We start from the raw sequence: 21,549 nt of genomic DNA, 5'->3' as shown, positions 1-21,549 counted from the left end.
CCACTGAGTTAACACACCTGTCCTCAACAAAGAAAATGTACCCCAAAACTGAGCATGGGGTGGGTTATGGGGATCTATTGGGAGTTCAAGACTCCCTGAAATCAAGTAAGATGCTTCCTCACACAAAATTTGTTTTTTTTTTTAAATAAATTTTCATTCAACAAAAATGTTCGTTTTTCGAAAGAAATGTATTGCGTGTGGTGCCATTTGAAAGCTGTGATATGTCAGACTTTACCATGCAGTTCAATTTCGAGCTTAACATTACAGTGTGTGTTGAACATTTTTGACAAACATCCGATTGAGGTGAAAATTCATAAAAAACACATTTTGCATCTTATTTGTTGTCTACGATACTTGTTTTCAGCTCCCAATCGATCCCCATAACACAGTCATTTTGTGTTTTTTAAACATTTTGTTTATCGTTTCAACTGTCCCCATCCTGTATCCCAATTTTATTTTATTTTAAACACAAAATGATGCGTTTATGACAATATTTAAATTTGAAGTTTTATTTTTTCTATTTTTTTTATATTTTAATTTAGTCACCAAACATTGAATTGTATTTGTAACATAAGATGCAACCACCATTAATACCACTTCTCTAGTCTACTTTTAGCATTTAAATTTTATAATTTTTTCTGTGTATTATAGTTCCAAGAACAGCCGTCAATGGATTTCTTTTGTTTTGTTTTTAGTTTTAATAAATTCTGCTATTAAAGTTTAATGCTCTTTATAATTAAAAAATTGAAATTGAAAAGTATTAAAGATGATCAATTCAGTCAAAAAATTAATTCCAAGCATTATTTGTGTTACTGCTCCTAGACTAGACTACCAGTAGTACATACTTGGTCAATTAAGTGAGTCATAATTGCGCGAGTTTCAATGTGAGTGTTTAAGTTTGTGAAGCGAGTGGAGGCGAAGTTAACGAGTGAAATAACTTCGCCAATAGGATATATGCACATATTCAAGTATTTAAGTATTTGCAATCACAGTAAGAACGGTGACTGTATGCGTTTGCTACTGAAGTAGTATTATACACGGCAAACACAACTTACCGGACGCTGATGTGATAAATCATAATATAAATCACTGAAAGTAATGCAAATTCGCAATAACACTCGGATCCCAAATTTCGAATGAATTCGAGTGCAGCGCAAGCGTAACTCATTGTAGGACTTACGATTTCAAAAGAGTTTTCGCAGTAATGAAATAGATGTGGAAATTGTTACCCCTTATCCACGGCCGAGCAGAGAGAGATAGAGAGATGTTGTGCGTGTATTTATAATCGTAAACACTTCTTTCGACTACATTAGAATCCTTCGCATGGGACCAATAAAATTCACCTGAAGACAGGACTTTCCAACTTTTTGTCCTTACTAATCTTGTAATAGAACAAAACCTTTGAAGACAAACGAACTTCCAAAATGTATGAGGTGCAGCATTCATTTGGCTCATTCCTTGCGATGGCATACGTTTGTAAAGTTTTTCCGATTTTTGTCTTAATAGCGAATATTGTTGGAGCTGATTTGGAAACTAAATCGGTTAGCAATCATAGGTTTGAATATCCACAACTAAAAAGGGATGAGTCCATTGTGGACGACTATTATGGAATAAAGGTGTGGCTGACTTCGAAGTCTATCTCTGACATTTCGTTTCTCATTCATTCAAATCGACAAAAAATTTCTGTTTAGGTGGCTGATCCGTACAGATATCTGGAGGATCCCACATCTGAAGAAGTAAAAAATCTGATCAAAGACCAAAACAATTTGACCGACGGATACCTGAATCGAAATTCGATTAAAGAGCAAATCGAAAAGAAACTGACCGAAGTCTTCAACTATCCCAGATACGGTGTCCCCAAGCGATATGGACACCGATATTATTTCACGATGAATAATGGTCTGCAGAACCAAGAGTAAAATTGTTTTCGATTATTGTTGCTTCTTCCATGTGCTAATTTCTCTCTATGAATAGCGTCTTCTACGTGCAAAATTCGCTGAACGATGAACCACGCGTCTTTTTCGATCCCAACACTTTGTCGACAGACGGGACTTTGCATTTGAGCGACATAACGTTTTCCGAATATGGACAACTGGTTGCATTGGGACTTAGTAGCAACGGTTCCGATTGGATGTCAGTTCGCTTTCGTAATACATCCAGCGGAATGGAGTATCCCGATGTCCTTCACGACATAAAGTTTTCAGTAATTGTTTGGAGCAAAGACGGACTGGGCATCTTTTACGCGGTAAGCACCGAATGATACGATGTCTCTTTGGACTCTACAGTGATTGTTACTTTCAGTGTTATCCGAAATGGGAGACTAATTCTACGAGATCATCACTGGCACAGAAACGTACCAGTACGGAAACCAAAAACTTTATTATCATCGTGTAGGTACGCGTCAAGAGGAGGATGTGCATCTGCTGGAATTGGATGATGCCGAGCTGCTGCTGTAATTTAAAAAACAAATTTCTGCGACCTGACTATTTCTCATTGCAAATTCCCATAGTAGCACTTTCTACGTTACGGATGATGGCAAACATCTCATAATATTCCCTGGAAAGGATGATAACTCTATGGTCTATTTCGCTTCATTGGATGAACTGCAACGCACTGGCAGACTAACGACAAAACTTAATTTTACTGCAATAGTCGATCGTTTCGATTACGAATACTCAGTAAGTTTGGTCCTTTCCCGACAATTTGTGACTGATCTCATTGTATGTACCTATTGGAAAATGGTCACTACAAATGTAGAATCAGGTTACGCCGTAGCTAAATGAAACATCCGACTTTTCAACGCAAATGAACTCAATTTACTTAAATCTTTCTTCAGCTACGGCTCGTCTGAAACTAATTAACAATTCTCGTCTCTCTATGCAACTGTTCATCATGAAAAAAGGATATCCCTATCCCTTACACTATCTTCTCAAAAATTGCTCGGACCTTGCTCGGTATCCTTAAAACATAAAATTTCAAAGGAAAAGTTCTTCTTCAAAATGATCAGGGGGCTCTAACGGTAAACACTAAGTGATTTTTGAATCAAAATCAAAATATTTAAATCGATCCATCCCTACTTCATATCGCCTACCATTCCCATTACATCTACTTGTCTGATTGCTTAACTATTTCTTCCACTTTCACGCTTTCAAAATTTTAGTTCATTGACTCCAAGGGTAGTACGATCTATCTAAAAACGAACAATGGGGCTCCGAATTATCGAATCATAGCCGTTGATCTAAACAATCCAGATCCCACAAATTGGACCACATTAGTACCTGAACATGAAAATAAATCCCTGAAATTTGCAATCATCATTGACAAGTAACTTGAACGACTGAAACCCGATTTACGATTCCACAAACTAAAGTAATTTACTTGGGCAGCGACAAGATTGTCCTGGAACATCTGGTGAATGTCTGTAGCAGACTGGAAGTACGTTCATTGATCGATGGTAGTCTTATTCAATAAATCGACATACCGTGCGGTTACGTGGATTCGATGTGGGGAACGAAATCGCACAACGAACTGTTCTATCGAGTTGTCTCGTTCCTCATTCCAGGAATAATCTATCGCATAGATCTGAAGCACACACTGTACAAACCGGAAGTGTTTAGGGAAACCAAAATTGCCGGCTTCGATGCCTTCTAAGTTCGTCGCGAAGCAAGTCTTCTATCCGAGCTACGATGGAACCCTCATTTCGATGTTTATGATTCACAAACAAAATCTCGTACGTAATGGCAGTGCCAGCACTCTTTTGTATGGCTATGGAGGATTCAACATCGATATTGTTCCCGAATTCAGTCCAAGCCGAATAGTTTTTCTGCAAAATTTTAATGGAGTGTATGCTGTTCCCAATATTAGGGGAGGAGGGTGAGGAAAGGAATTATTTCTCCATTGACGGCTGATGAATTTTTTACATTCCGTAGGGAGTACGGTACCCAATGGCACAAAGCTGGGCAATTACTCAACAAACAAACGGTTTTCAATGATTTCCATGCAGCAGCCGAGTATCTCATAGCCGAAAATTACACGATCGCATCGAAAATTGCAATTATTGGTTCATCAAATGGCTTGTATTAATCAACGCCCCGAATTATATGGTGCTGCTGTGGCGCAGTTCGGGTATGATTTATCGCAAAACTCCATATCAAAATTGAGTGAAAAATTCCAAAAATTTCATCATCAGAGTTCATGATTTGCTGCGCTACCAGAAATTCACCATAGGATACGCTTGGTGTCAAGAATACGGTTGTTCTCGTGATGGAAACAAAACCGTTTTCGAGAATTTGTATCGCCTTTCTCCGTTACACAATGTACGCATGCCGATCGACAAGAATGTACAATATCCATCGGTGCTTCTTACTACCGGCGATCATGACGACCGTGTCGTCCCACTCCATTCATACAAATTAATTGCCGAACTGCAATACAAAATCGGTAGAGAGGAGCGACAAGTAGGTTGATTTGTGCACAATCGACGGTTTTAGGGCCTGCTTTGTCCTGAGATGGATTGACTGTGACGTTTCCTTAATTTTACAGACGAATCCGTTGATGATAAAAATTCAAATCAGTGCTGGGCATGGAAGTGGCACGGTAACTTTATTAACTGAACGATCCAATTTTGTTTATCTTCCTCACGTCGATTCTCTATATATATTTAGACCGATGAGGAGGCTGAAATTTACACCTTCTTGGTTGAATCTGCTGGGTTCACGTTTAATCCATAACATTCACATCAAGGGACTCTCAAAGTAACATCAATATGGAGGATGATGGACTTACTACTATAGGTCATGTGTAGCTTTCGTGAATTTCAAAATTCAATAGATTGGAAAATAAAACTTCGTGTGAGTTTGAACGCTCAACAAAAGAATTGTCTTTTCGAACGTTGCCCTCAAGGAGATTTGTGAGGGAGCAAACTATGTCACTATGTTGTGACAATGGCTTAAAGTCGAAAAAAGACTCTAATCACAGAAAACAGTTACGACAACACTATGTTTAGTTTTAAAAAAAATGCATGGAGGTATGGAGGTACCCACTGGGCAAGTTAAACTATTTTGAATTGGGCCAGGCGAAATATTTTAAATTTGTGATGTGAATACTCATAGTGGCTTAATCTATCGCATAGATCCGACCCACACACCGTACAAACCCGGAAGTGATTAGGAAAATTACAATTGCAGGCTTCGATGCCTCTAATTTCGTCGCGAAGCTAGTCTTCTATCCGAGCTACTATGGAACTCTCATTCCTATGTTTATCATTCACAAACAAAATCTCATACGTAATCGCAGTGCCAGCACACTTGTGTACGGCTATGGAGGATTCAATGTTGCAATTGTTCCCGAATTCGGAAACATCATGGAAGTAGGTTGGTTGTGTCAAAAATAAGCCAAATTCATAGAAAAACCTGATGGAAGTTGTGAAATGGTAGAATTATCACCTCGAATCCCAAAACATAGGAACCATCATGGGATAGAGTTGGTTATGTCGAAAATAACCCAAATTCTTCGAGAAACATGATAGAAGTTTAGAAATGTCGGATAAATCCCCTTCCCAATTCTATGGACCACCGTTGTTGATACACCCACCTCATATTAGAAACACTGATGAAACTCTAAAAATCCAACACCTCAATGAGGTGACCTCATACCTCACTATAATTTTCATTATTTTCATCAAGAGAAGATGCATTCACATTATAAGCGTTTTATGGGGATTTTATGGATTGGTGATTACCCATATATAGATCCGAAACAACGAGATGACGTCGTTGACCTTATTCCTAATTTCGAAAATCTCTATAGAAATGCTTAGGAGTTGGTGGGATCCGGGAACAACTGACTAACAGAGTGAAATAAATTAGTGCTACACTTTTGAGGAGCTTTACGACAACCCCTTTAGTTAGAGGGGTGTCACATCCCTTATTAAACATGAACGTAGAATATAGGAGTTAACAAAAAAAAAATTTTTGGGTCAAATCTTAACCGATTTCGACGTGCGAATCAAGGCTCTAATCTAAAAAAGCTTTTACTTTTTGATGGAATTTCTTTGTTCCATCCGGCCTATTCCTTCTACATACTCCTTTTACATGTCTCCCATTTCACACGAGAGAGTGATTGAGATGACTGACCATAGAAAACGATCTGGAACAAATAAAACTGCTTGAGAACAACCTTTTAAAAGGTCGGGTTGGTAATGTGGAACACACATCTCGGAAATTAAAGGGTGTAACTAAATTTGAATTAGGCGAAGATTTTCGGCGTAGCTCTTCATTAATAATGACACTAACACAGACAGGAATCACTGATACCGCAAAACCAAAAAAATAGGCATATTTTGATTACTCTCGTTTTACGAAAAATGTCGAAATTGTGGATTTATGTATTTCCTGCCACTTGTTGCCGATTTTAGATCTACTAAACTTCAATTCAATTGTTGCTTTTTACAGACGTTAATAACGCAGAACGGGATGTTCGGGCATTTATCGTAAATTGTACTAAAACTAGGAGTGAAATCAATTAATTCTTCTGAAAAATTCGTCAGTCAAGTGACCTGATCCACCTGCAAGGTGCCCAGTTTAAATATTAGTCCTAAATAGTTTTCGCCTTTTAGTTGATTTTAAACATTTTTCTTATTTCCAAGACTGTAAATATTTAAAAGTTTATTTGAGTTGTCATTTATCTACTGCAAGATACGATTATCGAAGTGAACATTGGCCGAAACATACGAGCAGGTTCGCGTTAACAGGTTCTGAAAAAATGTGTAAAAATTCAAGAAAATATGAGATAATGTTTCCCCAAAAATAGACCCTGCACTGATAACTTCTTTGACTAAAAAGTACGTACTAATTCATACAAATATAGAAACGGCGCATCTCGTTTAAAAAAATATAACAATCACTTACGGCACATGACATGACCTTATTAAAGGCGAATAAATTATTATCGAACATTCGGTCTGTGTCATTTATCGTATTAGAATAAAATTGTAGCAGAGAACAATTCGCTCGATGATCACACAGAAAAATAAATCTTCGCTATGATAGCATACGTTTATCAAGTTTTTACGATTTTTTTCTCAATTTCGCTGGTTTTTGCAGCTGATTTAAAAACTAAATCGATTAACAATCAACGATTTGACTATCCATCAGTAAGAAGGGATCAGTCCGTGGTGGACGACTACTATGGAATAAAGGTAAGTAAGTCTACAATAAATGTAGGAAACTGTGAGTCTCCAAGGCATATTTTCCATAATTACAAAATTACGATATTCTCAGTTAATGATGTGCTACAGCCGGAGGCAGTGAAATTTCAGCATGAATTTGCTTCAGCTGTTTTTTAGCACATACAATAAAAACAGTTGATACTTGTTTATTCGGTTGAAGCTGCTATACGCACGCGCGTTGTTGTACAAAAAAAAAACAGATAAAGACGTACAAACGTTGTGATTGTTTGTGTGAGTCAGCTGAAAAACAGCTGAAGTAAATTTATGCTCAAATTTCACTGTCTCTAACTGTAAATCGATTTTTTTTTAAAGAAAGTACTTCAGAATCGATATGTTATGGACTAGAAATGTCCTACACACACTTTACGGTGACATAATTTAAAAAAGAATTATTTTGAAATAGGATTCCTTGCACATTTACCTCGACATTTACACTCATAATTCCAGTGGCAAAATTCAATATTTTGTTGCAATTAATCCCCAAATCTATAAACATAAAAGTTCTAAGGAAATATATTTGCGCGTGATGGTGACTAAGGTCAGCTCAAACCAAAGTAAATCGATTATATAAAAAAAAAAATTGTGAAATGTTTGAATTAACCAAGGCGTGGCTCCCTAACACGCCTAAAAACAAAATTTTTAGGTAGCTGACCCGTACAGATATCTGGAGGATCCTACATCTGAAGAAGTAAAAACGTTCATCGAAGACCAAAACGAACTGACCGTGGACTACCTTGATGGAATTTCCATTTGGACTCAAATCGAAGAGAAAATTACCGAAACCTACAATTACACCAGATATGACGTCCCCGTACGATACGGAGACCGATATTATTTCACAATGAATAATGGTCTGCAGAACCAAGAGTAAAATTGTGTTCGCCTTTTGTTGCTTCTTCCATTGACTGGTTTCTGTCTATGAATAGCGTCTACTACGTACAAGATTCGCTGAACGACGAGCCACGCATCTTTTTCGATCCCAATACTTTGTCTTATGATGGAACTATACAGCTGAGCGACACAACCTTTTCCGAAGATGGTGAATTGGTAGCACTAGGTGTAAGTAGCAACGGTTCTGATTGGATAACGGTTCGCTTTCGTAATACATCCAGCGGAATGGAGTATCCCGATGTCCTTCATGACATCAAGTTTTCAGCAATTGTTTGGAGCAAAGACGGACTGGGCATCTTTTACGCGGTAAGCACGGAAGGATACGACGACCTCTTGTGCACTATATAATGAATGATACTTTCAGTGTTATCCGAAATGGGAGACTAACTCCACGAGATCATCACTTGGCACAGAAACGTACCAGTACGGAAACCAAAAACTTTATTATCATCGCGTAGGTACGCGTCAAGAGGAGGATGTGCTTCTGTTCGAGCTTGATGATGCTGAGCTGCTGATGTAATTCAAAAAACAGATTTCTGCGACCTGACTATTTCTCATTGCAAATTCCCATAGTGGCGCTCTCTACATTACGGAAGATGGCAAACATATCGCAATATTCCCCAAAAAGATTGACAATTCTATGGTCTATTTCGCTTCATTAGATGAACTGCAACGCACTGGTAGGCTAACGACAAAACTTAAATTTACCCCAATTGTCGATCGTTTGGATAACGAATATTCAGTAAGTCCTTGCCTTGCTAATGGAATGTAAAAAAGAAAATGTGGACTAGCGGTTGTGTATCAAGCGAGATCCACTAAGGTGATCCATTGACCAACACATTATTCATCTTGCCAACACTCTTGAAATCGCCTCGTTTTATTCATTACTTTTACTTGCCCTATTCCTTCGACTTTTACAGTTTCAAATTTTTAGCTCATTACCTCCGAGGGTAGTACGATCTATCTAAAAACGAACAATGGGGCTCCGAATTATCGAATCATAGCCGTTGATCTAAACAATCCAGATCCCACAAATTGGACCACATTAGTACCCGAACATGAAAGTAATTCCTTGATATTTGCGATCAACATTGACAAGTAATTCCAACGAGTGAAACCCGATTTACGATTACAAAAATTAAAGAAATTTACTTGAGCAGCGACAAGATTGTGCTGGAATATCTGGTGAATGTCAATAGCCGACTGGAAGTACGTTCATTGATCGATGGTAGTCTTATTCAAGAAATCGGCATACCATCTGGTTACGTAGATTCGATGTGGGGAACGAAATCGCACAACGAATTGTTCTATCGAGTTGTGTCGTTCCTCATTCCGGGAATAATCTTTCGCATAGATCTGACGCACACACCGTACAAACCGGAAGTGTTTAGGGAAATCAAAATTGCAGGCTTCGATGCCTCTAAATTTGTCATGGAGCAAGTCTTCTATCCGAGCTACGATGGAACTCTCATTCCGATGTTTATCATGCACAAACAAAATCTCGAACGTAATGGCAGTGCCAGCACTCTTTTGTATGGCTATGGAGGATTCAACATCGATATTGTTCCCGAATTCAGTCCAAGCCGAATAGTTTTTTTGCAAAATTTTAATGGAGTGTATGCTGTTCCCAATATTAGGGGAGGAGGGTGAGGAAAGGAATTATTTCTCCATTGACGGCTGATGAATTTTCTACATTCCGTAGGGAGTACGGTACCCAATGGCACAAAGCTGGACAATTACTCAACAAACAAACGGTTTTCAATGATTTCCATGCAGCAGCCGAGTTTCTCATAGCCGAAAACTACACGATCGCATCGAAAATTGCAATTATTGGTTCATCAAATGGAGGACTACTCGTAACAGCTTGTATAAATCAACGCCCCGAATTATATGGTGCTGCTGTGGCGCAGTTCGGGTATGATTAATCGCAGAGCTACACATCAAAATTGAGTGCAAAATTCCAAAATTTTCATCATCAGAGTTCATGATTTGCTGCGCTTCCAAAAATTCACAATCGGATACTCTTGGTGTGAGGAATACGGTTGTTCTGATGATGGAAACCAAACCATTTTCGAGAATCTGCACCGCCTTTCTCCGTTACACAATGTACGCATGCCGACCGACAAGAATGTGCAATATCCGTCGGTGCTTCTCACTACTGGCGATCATGATGACCGTGTTGTTCCACTCCATTCATACAAATTAATTGCCGAACTGCAATATAAAATCGGTAGAGAAGAGCGACAAGTGAGTTGATTTGTGCGCGATCATCGGTTTAAAGGCTTAGTGATCCTAATCCCTAGTGATCTCTTTAACGTTGACCCTAATTTTGCAGACGAATCCGTTGATGATAAAAATTCAAATCAGTGCTGGGCATGGAAGTGGCACGGTAACACATTGACAAAAAGAACAATTTATGTTGATCTTCCTCACTCGAATTTCTATAATTTTAGACCGACGACGAGGCTGACATTTACGCCTTCTTGGTTGAATCTACCGGATTCACCTTTCGCCCATAGCGTTCACCCTAACGGACTTTGAGTTTTTATGTTACTGATTTGACTTGCCTAAATAACCTCCATACAAACAACACACACTCTACGGGGTTATTACAACCTAAGTGGTCCTGCGTGAAATAACGCTGACGCACATCTCGATCATTATTCCCCGTAGAGTGTGTGTTGTTTGTATGGAGGTTATTTAGACTTGCCTTGTCTGCATAATTTTCTCACATCAATATGAAGAATGAGGACTCACTATAGTCATGTTTTGACCTGTTGGAAAATTCAATAAATTTGTCAAGAAACACTGCGTGTGAGTGTGAGTCTACAGTAATTACATAGTAATGTAACGTGGTGAACCGTTAGTTATCTGGGATGTGCAGAAGCTACAAAAATTGGGAATCCTTGTTTATGAGTTGAGGTTGCCCGACAACATTTTAGAAGAAGAAAAAGTCGTAGGACGTCTGGAAAGACCTTAAAATCACGGTTCCCACGTTACATATTCAAAAAGTACATGGATTCAGTACATGGAAGAGGTTCTTCGATCGTTGTCTTTTAAGAGATTTGTGAAACTGAAATCGGGCTGCACATAGACGTTGACCTCAGAAAACAGTTGCGACTATACTTAGTGTTCCCATACCCTCCAATGACAAATTTATTCTTAAAGTAAAAACGAGGAACGAATAGATTTTTCGTTAGCTAGGGAGATGATTATATGGCGACGCCATATTATCTTCTTTTTGTCGAAGCAACGTCCCAGCTATCAACTTAAAGCCAGGCGTCCCACTTGTCCGAAATGTCCGAAATTTTACACATTTGTCCGAAATTGTCCGAAATGTCCGAAATTTTCTTCAAGATTTAAATATTGAAACTTATAAAAAACTCTAAAAAAAATCGCGCTTCATACATTTTTCAATTATAATTTCCGTGTACCAATTCTTTGTCTTAAAATTTATATCAACATAGATGAGGGAGTAAATTAATTTTACGTACATATGTATACATATGTACAACCCTTTGAATTATTTGAATTAAGATTCGTCCATCAGTCAACAACAGTCATTCGCTAATTAAATAAGTGTTTTACTAAAAACGATTTTAATTAGATTAAATCGTTACTGAATTTGGGGCAGATTTTGCCAATAACGGTCTGTTGCGTTACAATTTTTAAGACTGAAAACTCTAGTTTCAAGAAAAAATCGTAGTTTCAGTCATTAGACTGATCCTTCCTCTATTGCCTCAAAGTGTTAAAAATTTGATCTGAGGTAACTGGTCATACAAAACTATTGCAATTGGCGGAGGTCTGCATTTTCAAACCCATATTCTACGGCGATCTCCGCTATCAAAATTTTTTTTCCGCCAACAACGGATTTGTTCCATAGTTTTTCACGCTCTATCGTCTCCAGCAAGTTTTTTTTCGTTCACCATAGAAACTCAGGCGTCCGCTGATAGACGATTTTACAGATTTTAAAATTTACCATCAGCGAACCGGCGAGCCTCCCTTAACTTAAACTACTTTCATTTCACTCGTCATAATCCGAGCCTTCACATAGATATTTTAATAATCGATGAGATAGACACGCTCTCCTGGTTTCTTCAGGATAACTTTAACTTCTGAAGGCAGTCAAATTCAAAAAACTCTGCATCCCATATTGACAAATTTTTAAAGATTTTTTATTCAGTAAGGGAACTATCGATATTGTCGAATTTTTTAAGTTACTTGGAACTAAATAGAAAATTTGCCTGCCAGTGGCGTATCGAGCTTCGAAAAGTAAAAATACGACTGATGTTTTGAAGGTCGACGTATTAGGCATCTAGCATAAATTTGAAGTGCGAACAATAGTACATTACTAAACCAGTGTATAGTATGGCGTTTTACTTTACGAGCGAGGGAAAGGGTTTTCACTAGTGAGAGAAAGGCTACATTCCCTCACTAGTAAAGTAAAATACATTTCTAAGCATTAGTACAAAATTTTTGGAATTGAAGTCGTCTGCGGTAAAAAAGTATGTTGCCTGGATGTTCAACTAGTTTTATTTGAAGAAAGCCGTTCTAAAACTTTTTCTTTCTTTTTTAAATATTTTCAGACAGGTTTCAGTTAACCCTCAAATTTAACAATACTTTTAGTAAAACATTTTTCAAGTCCTATATACCAGTTAATGATCAATTCATGTCACGTCAAAATATAGTCCAAACAAATTTTTGAGCTTAGAATTTGTCACCAAATTCTGCTGATAACGTTGAAATTTGGTGAGGGAATGATTTTAAATGTCTCAAAGACTATTCCTATTGCGGTTCTTTAGTGAAAACTGGAAAACATTTGTCCGAAATTTTTTCTGGAAATGTCCGAAATTTTATACAAATTGTCCGAAATGTCCGAATTTCGGACAGGGCAAAATTTAGTGGGAGGCCTGGTCGAAACTGTGTAAGTTCGAAGTAATAAATGTTTCAGTTCTGATGTTAAGTAGTTCCTACTAGCTATTCACAACGTAACATCAAGATTTAGACTCAAGATGTTAATATCAGCGGAACGAAAAGCGGGGAGCGTTGTTCACACTAACTTCGAAGTAATAAATGTTTCAAATCTGATGTTCAGTAGTTCCTACTAGTTATTCACAACGTAAAATCAAGATTTAGACTCGAAATGTTAATATCAGCTGAATCCCGCTTTTCACGACGAAAAGCGGGAAACGTTTTCACACTAAGTTCGAAGTTATTATTATGTGGAAATGTTCAGAGTAACAAGGACTTGAAGATAATGCAAAAAAATGTTTCATTATTTCAGATTTGTTTTACTTTTCAGATAAAACTTATTACTCGGTGTCCCCGACGAACTTTGGTGAGTTGCACTGGACGTCCACGCAAATGTTCCGATCTCTTTTTGTCATTTCTTGATAGCAAACGCTCCGACTGTTCTGATGGCTCGTTTCATATTGAAATTTTAGAGAAATGCGATATGGGCACACATTAGGTCTCATTGAAGTCGACTTAGTGTGTACATTATAACAAATTTGGTTTATTTCGAATGGCCACATAGTAAGCTATCAAGAAATGACAAAAAGAGATCGGAACATTTGCGTGGACGTCCAGTGCAACTCACCAAAGTTCGTCGGGGACACCGAGTAATAAGTTTTATCTGAAAAGTAAAACAAATCTGAAATAATGAAACATTTTTTTGCATTATCTTGAAGCCCTCGTTACTCTGAACATTTCCACATAATAATAACTTCGAACTTAGTGTGAAAACGTTTCCCGCGTTTCGTCGTGAAAAGCGGGATTCAGCTGATATTAACATTTCGAGTCTAAATCTTGATTTTACGTTGTGAATAACTAGTAGGAACTACTGAACATCAGATTTGAAACATTTATTACTTCGAAGTTAGTGTGAACGACGTTCCCCGCTTTTCGTCGTGAAAAGCGGGATTCAGCTGATATTAACATCTCGAGTCTAAATCTTGATTTTACGTTGTGAATAACTAGTAGGAACTACTGAACATCAGATTTGAAACATTTATTACTTCGAAGTTAGTGTGAACGACGTTCCCCGCTTTTCGTCGTGAAAAGCGGGATTCAGCTGATATTAACATCTCGAGTCTAAATCTTGATTTTACGTTGTGAATAACTAGTAGGAACTACTGAACATCAGATTTGAAACATTTATTACTTCGAAGTTAGTGTGAACAACGTTCCCCGCTTTTCGTCGTGAAAAGCGGGATTCAGCTGATATTAACATCTCGAGTCTAAATCTTGATTTTACGTTGTGGATAGCTAGTAGGAACTACTTAACATCAGAACTGAAACAGTTATTAATTCGAACTTACACAGTTTCGACGTTCCAAGCTTTTCTCAATTAACAGATGTATTTATATCTTAAAGACAGTTATCACTAAAAAAGTGGAGCAAAATTTTGTATCTTTATTTGCTTTCTTATTTTCTCTTGAAAATCATAGCAGAAATTCAATGAACTCATTTTCAACTATTTCCAAATCTTACATGCTGGTTTGTAAAAACTCCACACAAATAATATTTCTACACAAAAAATTTACAAATTTCGAGACACAAATAATTTTTGTGTTGACACAAATTCATGCATTAGTGGTAGTGAAAGTTTTGCTAAAACTTTTGCCAACAAAAACGCCGTGGTGGGCATTGCCCTGGGATTTTCTGTACCTGCGCTGAATTTAGTTCATAAATCCAGATGTATTGAAGAGTAGTTGAAATATTCAATATACTTTTCAAGTTTTATAGTTGAAAAAATTGACTGCTGCGCTCATAATTCTCAATGAATGTACATTGTACAAACCATGTATGGTCTGACCATACAAGCCGGAGGAAATAGCGATTTCATATAAAAAAACTCACCTTTCAATGAAAATCTTGAGAGGTGAGTTTCTTTATATGAAATCCCTCCGCTCCATACAAATTTTGACAATAGACCATACCTATAGAGTATACTTTCATTGATAATTCTGTCATAGAATATATATCGAACATTTAGAATTGTTTTGAATGTTATCTCAGTGTGAATGAATTTTAAACCCAAACAGACACTATTTGCCCCGGAAGTACATGCAATTACCTTTCTAAGGACATCCCACATTGTACGGCTTGTGTAACTGGAGAAATTTTTATAAGAAAAGTGCAAGTTTTCGGTTTTTGATGACCTCTTACCAGCCATACAAGCTTCGAAGAATTTTTTTGAAAGTGGTTCTGGCTTCTGGGATCGAATCCTTACTGGGCACATATAAAAAATTCCAATAGAAAATGCGTCCGATTTCGATCTTCTGTTTTTCAGAAGGCAAGAAGGTGTTAAGGCAACAAGACAAGCTATTTTTGAATAATAAAAAACATTGTTCTAAAGAAGAAATTGTTCTACAGGGATTGCCCAAAAAATGCACCGATTTTTTTACAAGTTTGCTTAAACATCAATACGGACAGCCGCTCATTAAAAATTACGAAATAGCGGAACCATACTTTTGGTTATTACACTTTTGATTGTAGCTTCTCGCACCTAAGAATTTTTTTCATCGCGACTACAATCAACTATTGAGCGGATGACAAAATGGGGTGTTATGACAAAATGAATTTTATTTTAAAAAAATCTACACATTTTTGAGGCATCGCCTGTCGTATGTTCAACGCCGTTTCGAACATTATCGATCCCACATTGCCACACAACCTCTTCCGCAATGCCTTGTATCGACTACCAGACTCCAACCTGACTAATTTCTTACGAATGTGATATGCTGACTGACACTTGTAATTACTTTTATGTGACGATCTGTAATATTCGACTCTATTCTGCTCTATTCTATTAATTTAATTAATTTATTTGTTAACTAAACGTGCTCTATCGACGAATTTATGATTCCTTAAACTTAACCCTGACTCTAAACGCTCTAAACTATGTTTGATACGTTACACTTCTTACAATTTTATATTTTACACTCTAATAGTCCGCTTGTATTAAGACGACTGAAAATGAATAATAAATGAATGAATGAATGAAAGGTCAAAATGCTCATGTCTAATTGCCTCCGTGAATTGTGTAGAACCAATTAAGTCTACGTTCTACAGTTATTTGTGTACTTGGTTTGGACGATGCATTTTCGCGAGTTGTAGCCCGAACGAAGTGAGCTTAAAAACATCGTCCAAACCAAGTACTCAAAAAAAATTTCAGGGAAAAAATGGAGAGAAAATTTCCAAAATTGACCTCGATTTTGGCCGCAAGGCATGAAAAAAAAAATTAGCTCGCTTCGCTCGCAATTTTTTTCTTTTCTAAAAGTAACTACTCGAAATCATTAGACTTTTCAATCTTCTCAGCATCTTGCATTCTCCATGCTCCATAAATTTTGCTCTTGGAATACATGAAACAAATCCCATGAACTTATTCAAATAATTTAAAAAAGTGATTCGCCCTTCTTCAATTCTTGTATGTCATAAAGGAAACGTTTACAGATGTTCACAAACTACATGCAAACAACGGAACTTTCGGTTATATGAGAGAAAGACGGTAATATTGTTTTCAGCACAATTTGTGTTTACATAGCTAGTGTTGTCGAGGAATAAAACACTAATTTACTATCTGCACTAATATTTTGAAAAGACTGTGTGGGCAGTGCCCACCCTAGAATTTGCCTCTAGCTACGGGCCTGATACTGAAGGTGTAGGAAAATTGATCGTTTCTGTACTTTCGATCTTAAATGCAAAACAGACTGCAGCTAGTAGTAACTGGATGGTGTCCTATAATATAGGAAGTTCGTGACAAAATAATTGCGATCTTCTGGGTGAAGTTATATTTCACGTAAAACTTGTCTAGTGATTTATGACGCTTTTTAGAAATCTTTTTACCTTCTGCTTACAAGATTTTATGATTTATTTAGGAAAGCGCCACAACAATTGTGACAAAGTTGTTCTGGTTGGTGTAGGTGTGGCAGCGTTTCTTTATCTGGTAACTGAGTGTGTGTTTGTGAATGAACAAGCAGAAAAGTTGTTCGAGAACTCGGATTAATTTATTGAAGTAACGACCGGAGAATCGATGTTATTTGGCTGATTCACTACGCAAGCGGTATTTGATAATTTTCAAGATTTTCTTCTTACAAATTCTTCTACATTGCCACTAGGTGCTCAGCCACAAATAATCTTCCATCTCGTCCAGCAATACTAAAACCGTAAATTCGTACTCCGAATTTTCGATCAAGGAACTCGCCAAGATTCTTGAAATTTCTTAAAATTCATTGAAACTCTAAACTCAAGAAAATTTTTCAAAATTCCCAAGAAATCTTGTTCAAAGTATTTTCAAATCTATTACTTCCGTGGGTTTTTGCTAAATAAAAAGAACCGTAATTGCTCATCGCTACCCGTCTGTAGAAGGCTACATTTCTAAGCTGAGATCAAATATCCCGCCTTAATTCAAACTCATTCTACTACAATGCAGATTTTCGATTTTTCGACATTTAAGAATTGTAAATTGACATCCAGCCAATCCAGCGCCCCTGTGATCAAAGATGCGAATGAATAAATTCAATTGATTCAATTCGAAGATTCAGTTGAACAACAGCCAGTACAAGGTCTTTCCTCGAAAAAGAATTTATTTTATTTTTACTTATCGTTTGAGCGGGTATCCGTTTGTCTAGTCTTTAGTCAATACGGTCCCATTGCTGTTCGTTTACTCGTTCGTTGGATTATTTTTATAATTTTGATTAAGAAATCGTAAGCTTCGTCATTTTACCGTACATATTTCGGGGATCAAATTTACCGTAATGCCGCGCACTAAAACCCAAAAACCGGCCACCAAGAGGAACCGTAATAGTGACGAAGACGGTCTCAAAATGCAACTGAAAGAAATGAAGCGTATTCATGACGATTTTGAAAGCGAACGGATAATTGTCTGGCAGCGTCGGAAGGAGTTGATTACCGATATAACGCAAAAATTTCGCTTCAGTCTCAGTGCCGCCGAATTGGAAATGACGGTCGGTGAATTTGTAAGCTGTAAATCAAGTCAAAATGGATCGCTATTAACTGAAGCCAGTCAGGCCAGCAGAGCTGATGATGATGGTACGTACAGTAAATTAGTAAATTAGATTTGTCACTAACGGTAAATGCTTCAATGACCCTTTGTCGCTCACTCTAACATAACATGTTGCTTGCACTTAATTTTATTGTTGCTTTTGGTTCTGGTGTGCACATTCTAACCCTAGCATTTTCCATTTCTTCTGCTTTACACTTCATGTCACATTCGGGCTACCCATGGTGATGTTCATCGTTATTCGCGTTAAATGTTTCGTGTATCTTGTGCGTACCCATTCCAAATAAAAGGCTACGTTACAGAGTCAAGTCGTCGTTCGTCGAAACCGAAAAAGACCATTGGTACCGAACAGAAGAAAAAGCATCGTCGCAGTCGATCAGCTGCTGCCAATGTGTCCACAATGTCTGCACGACCATTGAGTCGCGTCAATTCGGTCAATGAGCGTTTGTCCAGATCCAAATACCGTACGCCGGTCAGTCGTTTGCAAACAATGAGTGCCGATCGATCGGTCATGGCACCGGTCACGCCGAAAATCCAAATGAATACACCGATGTCGTTGCTACGCTATCCGAAAGTTGGCGAAACCATCATTTCCATGTCGGGCAGTCCGGTTATCGTGAACGGGTAAGAATTTTTTTGTTTGTGCATCAATCGAGTGACGAGAATCACCTAACCAACCTTTCGGTTATCCTTGTTTCAGTGGTACCATGCAAGGAATCGCCAACATTAACATACCGATCAAGGATGGAATGTTCTCGATGCAACCGAATGCTATTACGGACGTCGACTCGGATCTCGTTTCACGCATCGATAACACTACAATGAACCAGCTGAGGCAACTGCAGGCGAATTTGAATTTTGTCATGAGTACATTCAGCGGCATCAAAAAGAAGAAGTGAGACGGTGTTGATTGGATTGTCGAAGTGCTAAGAAGTTGTCGGATTAGTTGGGGGGGTCATCGGCATTGTAGGTGTGCTGGATGGCACAGTTTTTTTTTTACTTTAATTTTTCTGTTTATAATGGCGTCGCTAAGTTGTCGTTCCGAAAATATTTATTTTAAGAATTTTTGTTGTGACTCATCGCTCTGTACATTCAATAAAACGAAATGATAGCACAACTACTGAGTCAATTTCGGGGCTCATTCATTCCGTTGAGTCGGCAGCAATACCTTTTTCTTGGCCGATTTTCTCCGATTTACCATACAAAGGGTTACAATCTGCAAAGAGCATCGTTGATGGTTGAACTGGGGAAGGACAAGATTGAGATTAATTGGAACTAGAATATTCGAAACATCAATGCCGTACACACAGGAGGTAAGTTCAGAGCGAAACGCATATCAACTGCCGTAAAATAGGACTCGAATCGGGTTGACCTTTTTCAATTCAGCTTGACCCTAACTGGCTTTCAACCTAAACCTGATCTTAAATTTCGACCCGAACTTCACCTGAACCTGAAATTTTCGATTTCAGGTTTTCAATCCGAACCGGAGTCGAACCTGAACGTTTTAAGTTAGTGTCAGTTTCGGATCAGATTCGACTGGAACCAAATCAGGTTCGGATCCGGGTTGAACTCGAAATTGAAAATCGAAGTAGACAAATTAAATTTTGTGAGCAAAAGTGCAGGTCACTCACTCTTTGTCACATCAAACCATCACCATATCACATCGGAGTTTTTTTTTTTTTTTCAAATTACCGCACACCTTACGAGGGTAAAACAAAAATTGAAACTGAATTTTAAGTGGCATTTTGACAATTTTTGGTCAGATCGTTCTAAATTAATATTTTTGAAAATCAGTGGAAGGGAAGATTGACTTGAGGTTGTAACTGCAGAAAATTACACACACTCCAATGACACAAGCACACAAACCGATCTTCATAAACTCAGTTTTCATGATTGGTATCGCCAAGAACTTTTATTTTCCGAGTTAATTACTGCCGTTGAGTTTATACTTTCGTAGTACATCCGACCACATCTCCTCCGACTCTACCAACTCACCCGACCGATTTTAATCGAACGAACAACATTTTCTCAGTGGATCTGGTATCATTCTTGGCGTAGGTACACGGGATTTGACCTTACTCTTTCAAGTGTGCCTCTGACCCATTTTCCAAGCGCCAAAACTTAAATATTTGCCATTAGAAAATCTGAGTCGACGTCCATCTAAATGGCACTACGTCTTGTGTATTCCTGCGTAGCATAGCCTATTTTAGGAATTAAATTCCCGAAAATTCTTGAAATTCTCGAAAATTCCCGAAAATTCTAGAAATTCCCGAAAATTCTAGAAATTGTCGAAAATTCTCGAAATTCCCGAAAATTATCTAAAATTCTCGAAAATTCTTGAAAATTCCCGAAATTCTTAAAAATTGTTAAAACACTAGAAACTCGCTCCGTTTCGATTTTATTGTTCTTCAAAGTGTGGTAGTCTACCTCTATGGTGTGGCTTTACATATTTCAAGGGACAAAGAGCTATTTTTAAGATTTTTCGATTTTCCGATATTGGTGTCACCGCCTTCGTGATCAACTCAGAGGTGTCTTAACCTGTTATTTCAGAACCTTAATAGAACTGACGTGTATGAGGTAAAAGTAAAAATTTTAGTTCACAGTTCGTAGTTTTTACCAATGAATGTACATACTAGTTATGGCAGATTCTTCAAAATCTGTCGATTTATACTGAACGCACTCATTATTTTTGTCAAGATAAAAATAAGCGTTAAAATCCGTTTTGAAAATCGTTATTTCCTCCGACGTGACATTAGACCGTACCTGGGTGATTTATCCTGCATTGGTTTTTACGCTAAGAGGGATTCTTTTGAAAAACAGCCTACCGAAATCGGACGCATTTTCCAGTCGACTTTTTTATATGTGCCTAGAAAGGTATTCGACCCTAGAAGCCAAAACCGTTTTCAAAAAAATTCTTCGAAGTTTGTCTGGCTGGTGAAAGGTGATCAAAAACCGAAAACTTGCACTTTTCTTACAAAAATTTCTCCAGTTACACGATTCGTACAGGGTCGTGTGGGGTGTCATTAGAAAGGTAATCATGTACTATTGAGCCGAATAGGGACTTATTGTGTTTAAAATTCATCGACACTGAAATATGCGCAGTTGAAGTTTTCAACCGAAGACTTACACTGTTCTTACTGAAATTTCTCGAAAAACGTACATGGTCGCTTAGGGTGTCATTTGACAGGTAATTTAATGTGATTTTGGGCCAAATAGGGTCTTATGTGGTTTGGATGCATCTACGATGAAATAGAAGTTGAAATGTTTAGGTGTACATATTTCATCATAGATGCATCCCAACGTCATAAGACCCTATTTGGCCGAAAAGCACATTAAATTACCTGTCAAATGACACCCTAAGCGACCATGTACGTTTTGTGTACCTCGAGAAGAAAACTGTGGA

General features: G+C 37.7%; 3 protein-coding genes across 5 annotated transcripts; all 3 read left to right on the top strand.

The window, feature by feature from the left end:
- The first annotated feature begins 1,446 nt into the window (after nt 1-1,446).
- On the top strand, nt 1,447-10,921 carry LOC119084370 (prolyl endopeptidase-like). 2 transcript variants are annotated; one of them, XM_037194319.1, is made up of 11 exons: nt 1,447-1,616; nt 1,692-1,915; nt 1,975-2,245; nt 8,484-8,635; nt 8,693-8,861; nt 9,054-9,217; nt 9,280-9,765; nt 9,822-10,034; nt 10,099-10,366; nt 10,455-10,508; nt 10,573-10,921. In XM_037194319.1, the coding sequence occupies exons 1-11, from the start codon at nt 1,464-1,466 to the stop codon at nt 10,636-10,638; spliced, it is 2,220 nt and encodes a 739-aa protein (XP_037050214.1). In that variant the 5' UTR covers nt 1,447-1,463; the 3' UTR covers nt 10,639-10,921. The 2 variants fall into 2 exon arrangements, with proteins under 2 accessions (XP_037050214.1, XP_037050213.1); XM_037194318.1 differs by lacking the exons at nt 1,447-1,616; nt 1,692-1,915; nt 1,975-2,245 and adding exons at nt 6,964-7,198; nt 7,872-8,095; nt 8,155-8,425.
- Nucleotides 3,184-4,852, top strand: LOC119084393 (prolyl endopeptidase-like). Its single transcript, XM_037194358.1, has 6 exons — nt 3,184-3,324; nt 3,387-3,873; nt 3,930-4,125; nt 4,190-4,457; nt 4,543-4,596; nt 4,665-4,852. The coding sequence occupies exons 3-6, from the start codon at nt 4,070-4,072 to the stop codon at nt 4,728-4,730; spliced, it is 444 nt and encodes a 147-aa protein (XP_037050253.1). The 5' UTR covers nt 3,184-3,324; nt 3,387-3,873; nt 3,930-4,069; the 3' UTR covers nt 4,731-4,852.
- A 6,727-nt stretch (nt 10,922-17,648) lies between the features above and the next one.
- Nucleotides 17,649-19,070, top strand: LOC119084385 (borealin-like). 2 transcript variants are annotated; one of them, XM_037194348.1, is made up of 3 exons: nt 17,649-18,175; nt 18,449-18,770; nt 18,847-19,070. In XM_037194348.1, the coding sequence occupies exons 1-3, from the start codon at nt 17,881-17,883 to the stop codon at nt 19,043-19,045; spliced, it is 816 nt and encodes a 271-aa protein (XP_037050243.1). In that variant the 5' UTR covers nt 17,649-17,880; the 3' UTR covers nt 19,046-19,070. The 2 variants fall into 2 exon arrangements, with proteins under 2 accessions (XP_037050243.1, XP_037050242.1); XM_037194347.1 differs by having other exon boundaries at nt 17,657-18,175; nt 18,437-18,770.
- The last annotated feature ends 2,479 nt before the right edge of the window (nt 19,071-21,549 follow it).

The sequence above is a fragment of the Bradysia coprophila genome, unplaced genomic scaffold, assembly GCF_014529535.1.
Source record: "Bradysia coprophila strain Holo2 unplaced genomic scaffold, BU_Bcop_v1 contig_732, whole genome shotgun sequence".
Taxonomy (NCBI): Eukaryota; Metazoa; Arthropoda; class Insecta; order Diptera; family Sciaridae; genus Bradysia; species Bradysia coprophila.
Note: the sequence above shows the minus strand (reverse complement) of the source record. Positions and strands in the feature narration are given on the sequence as shown.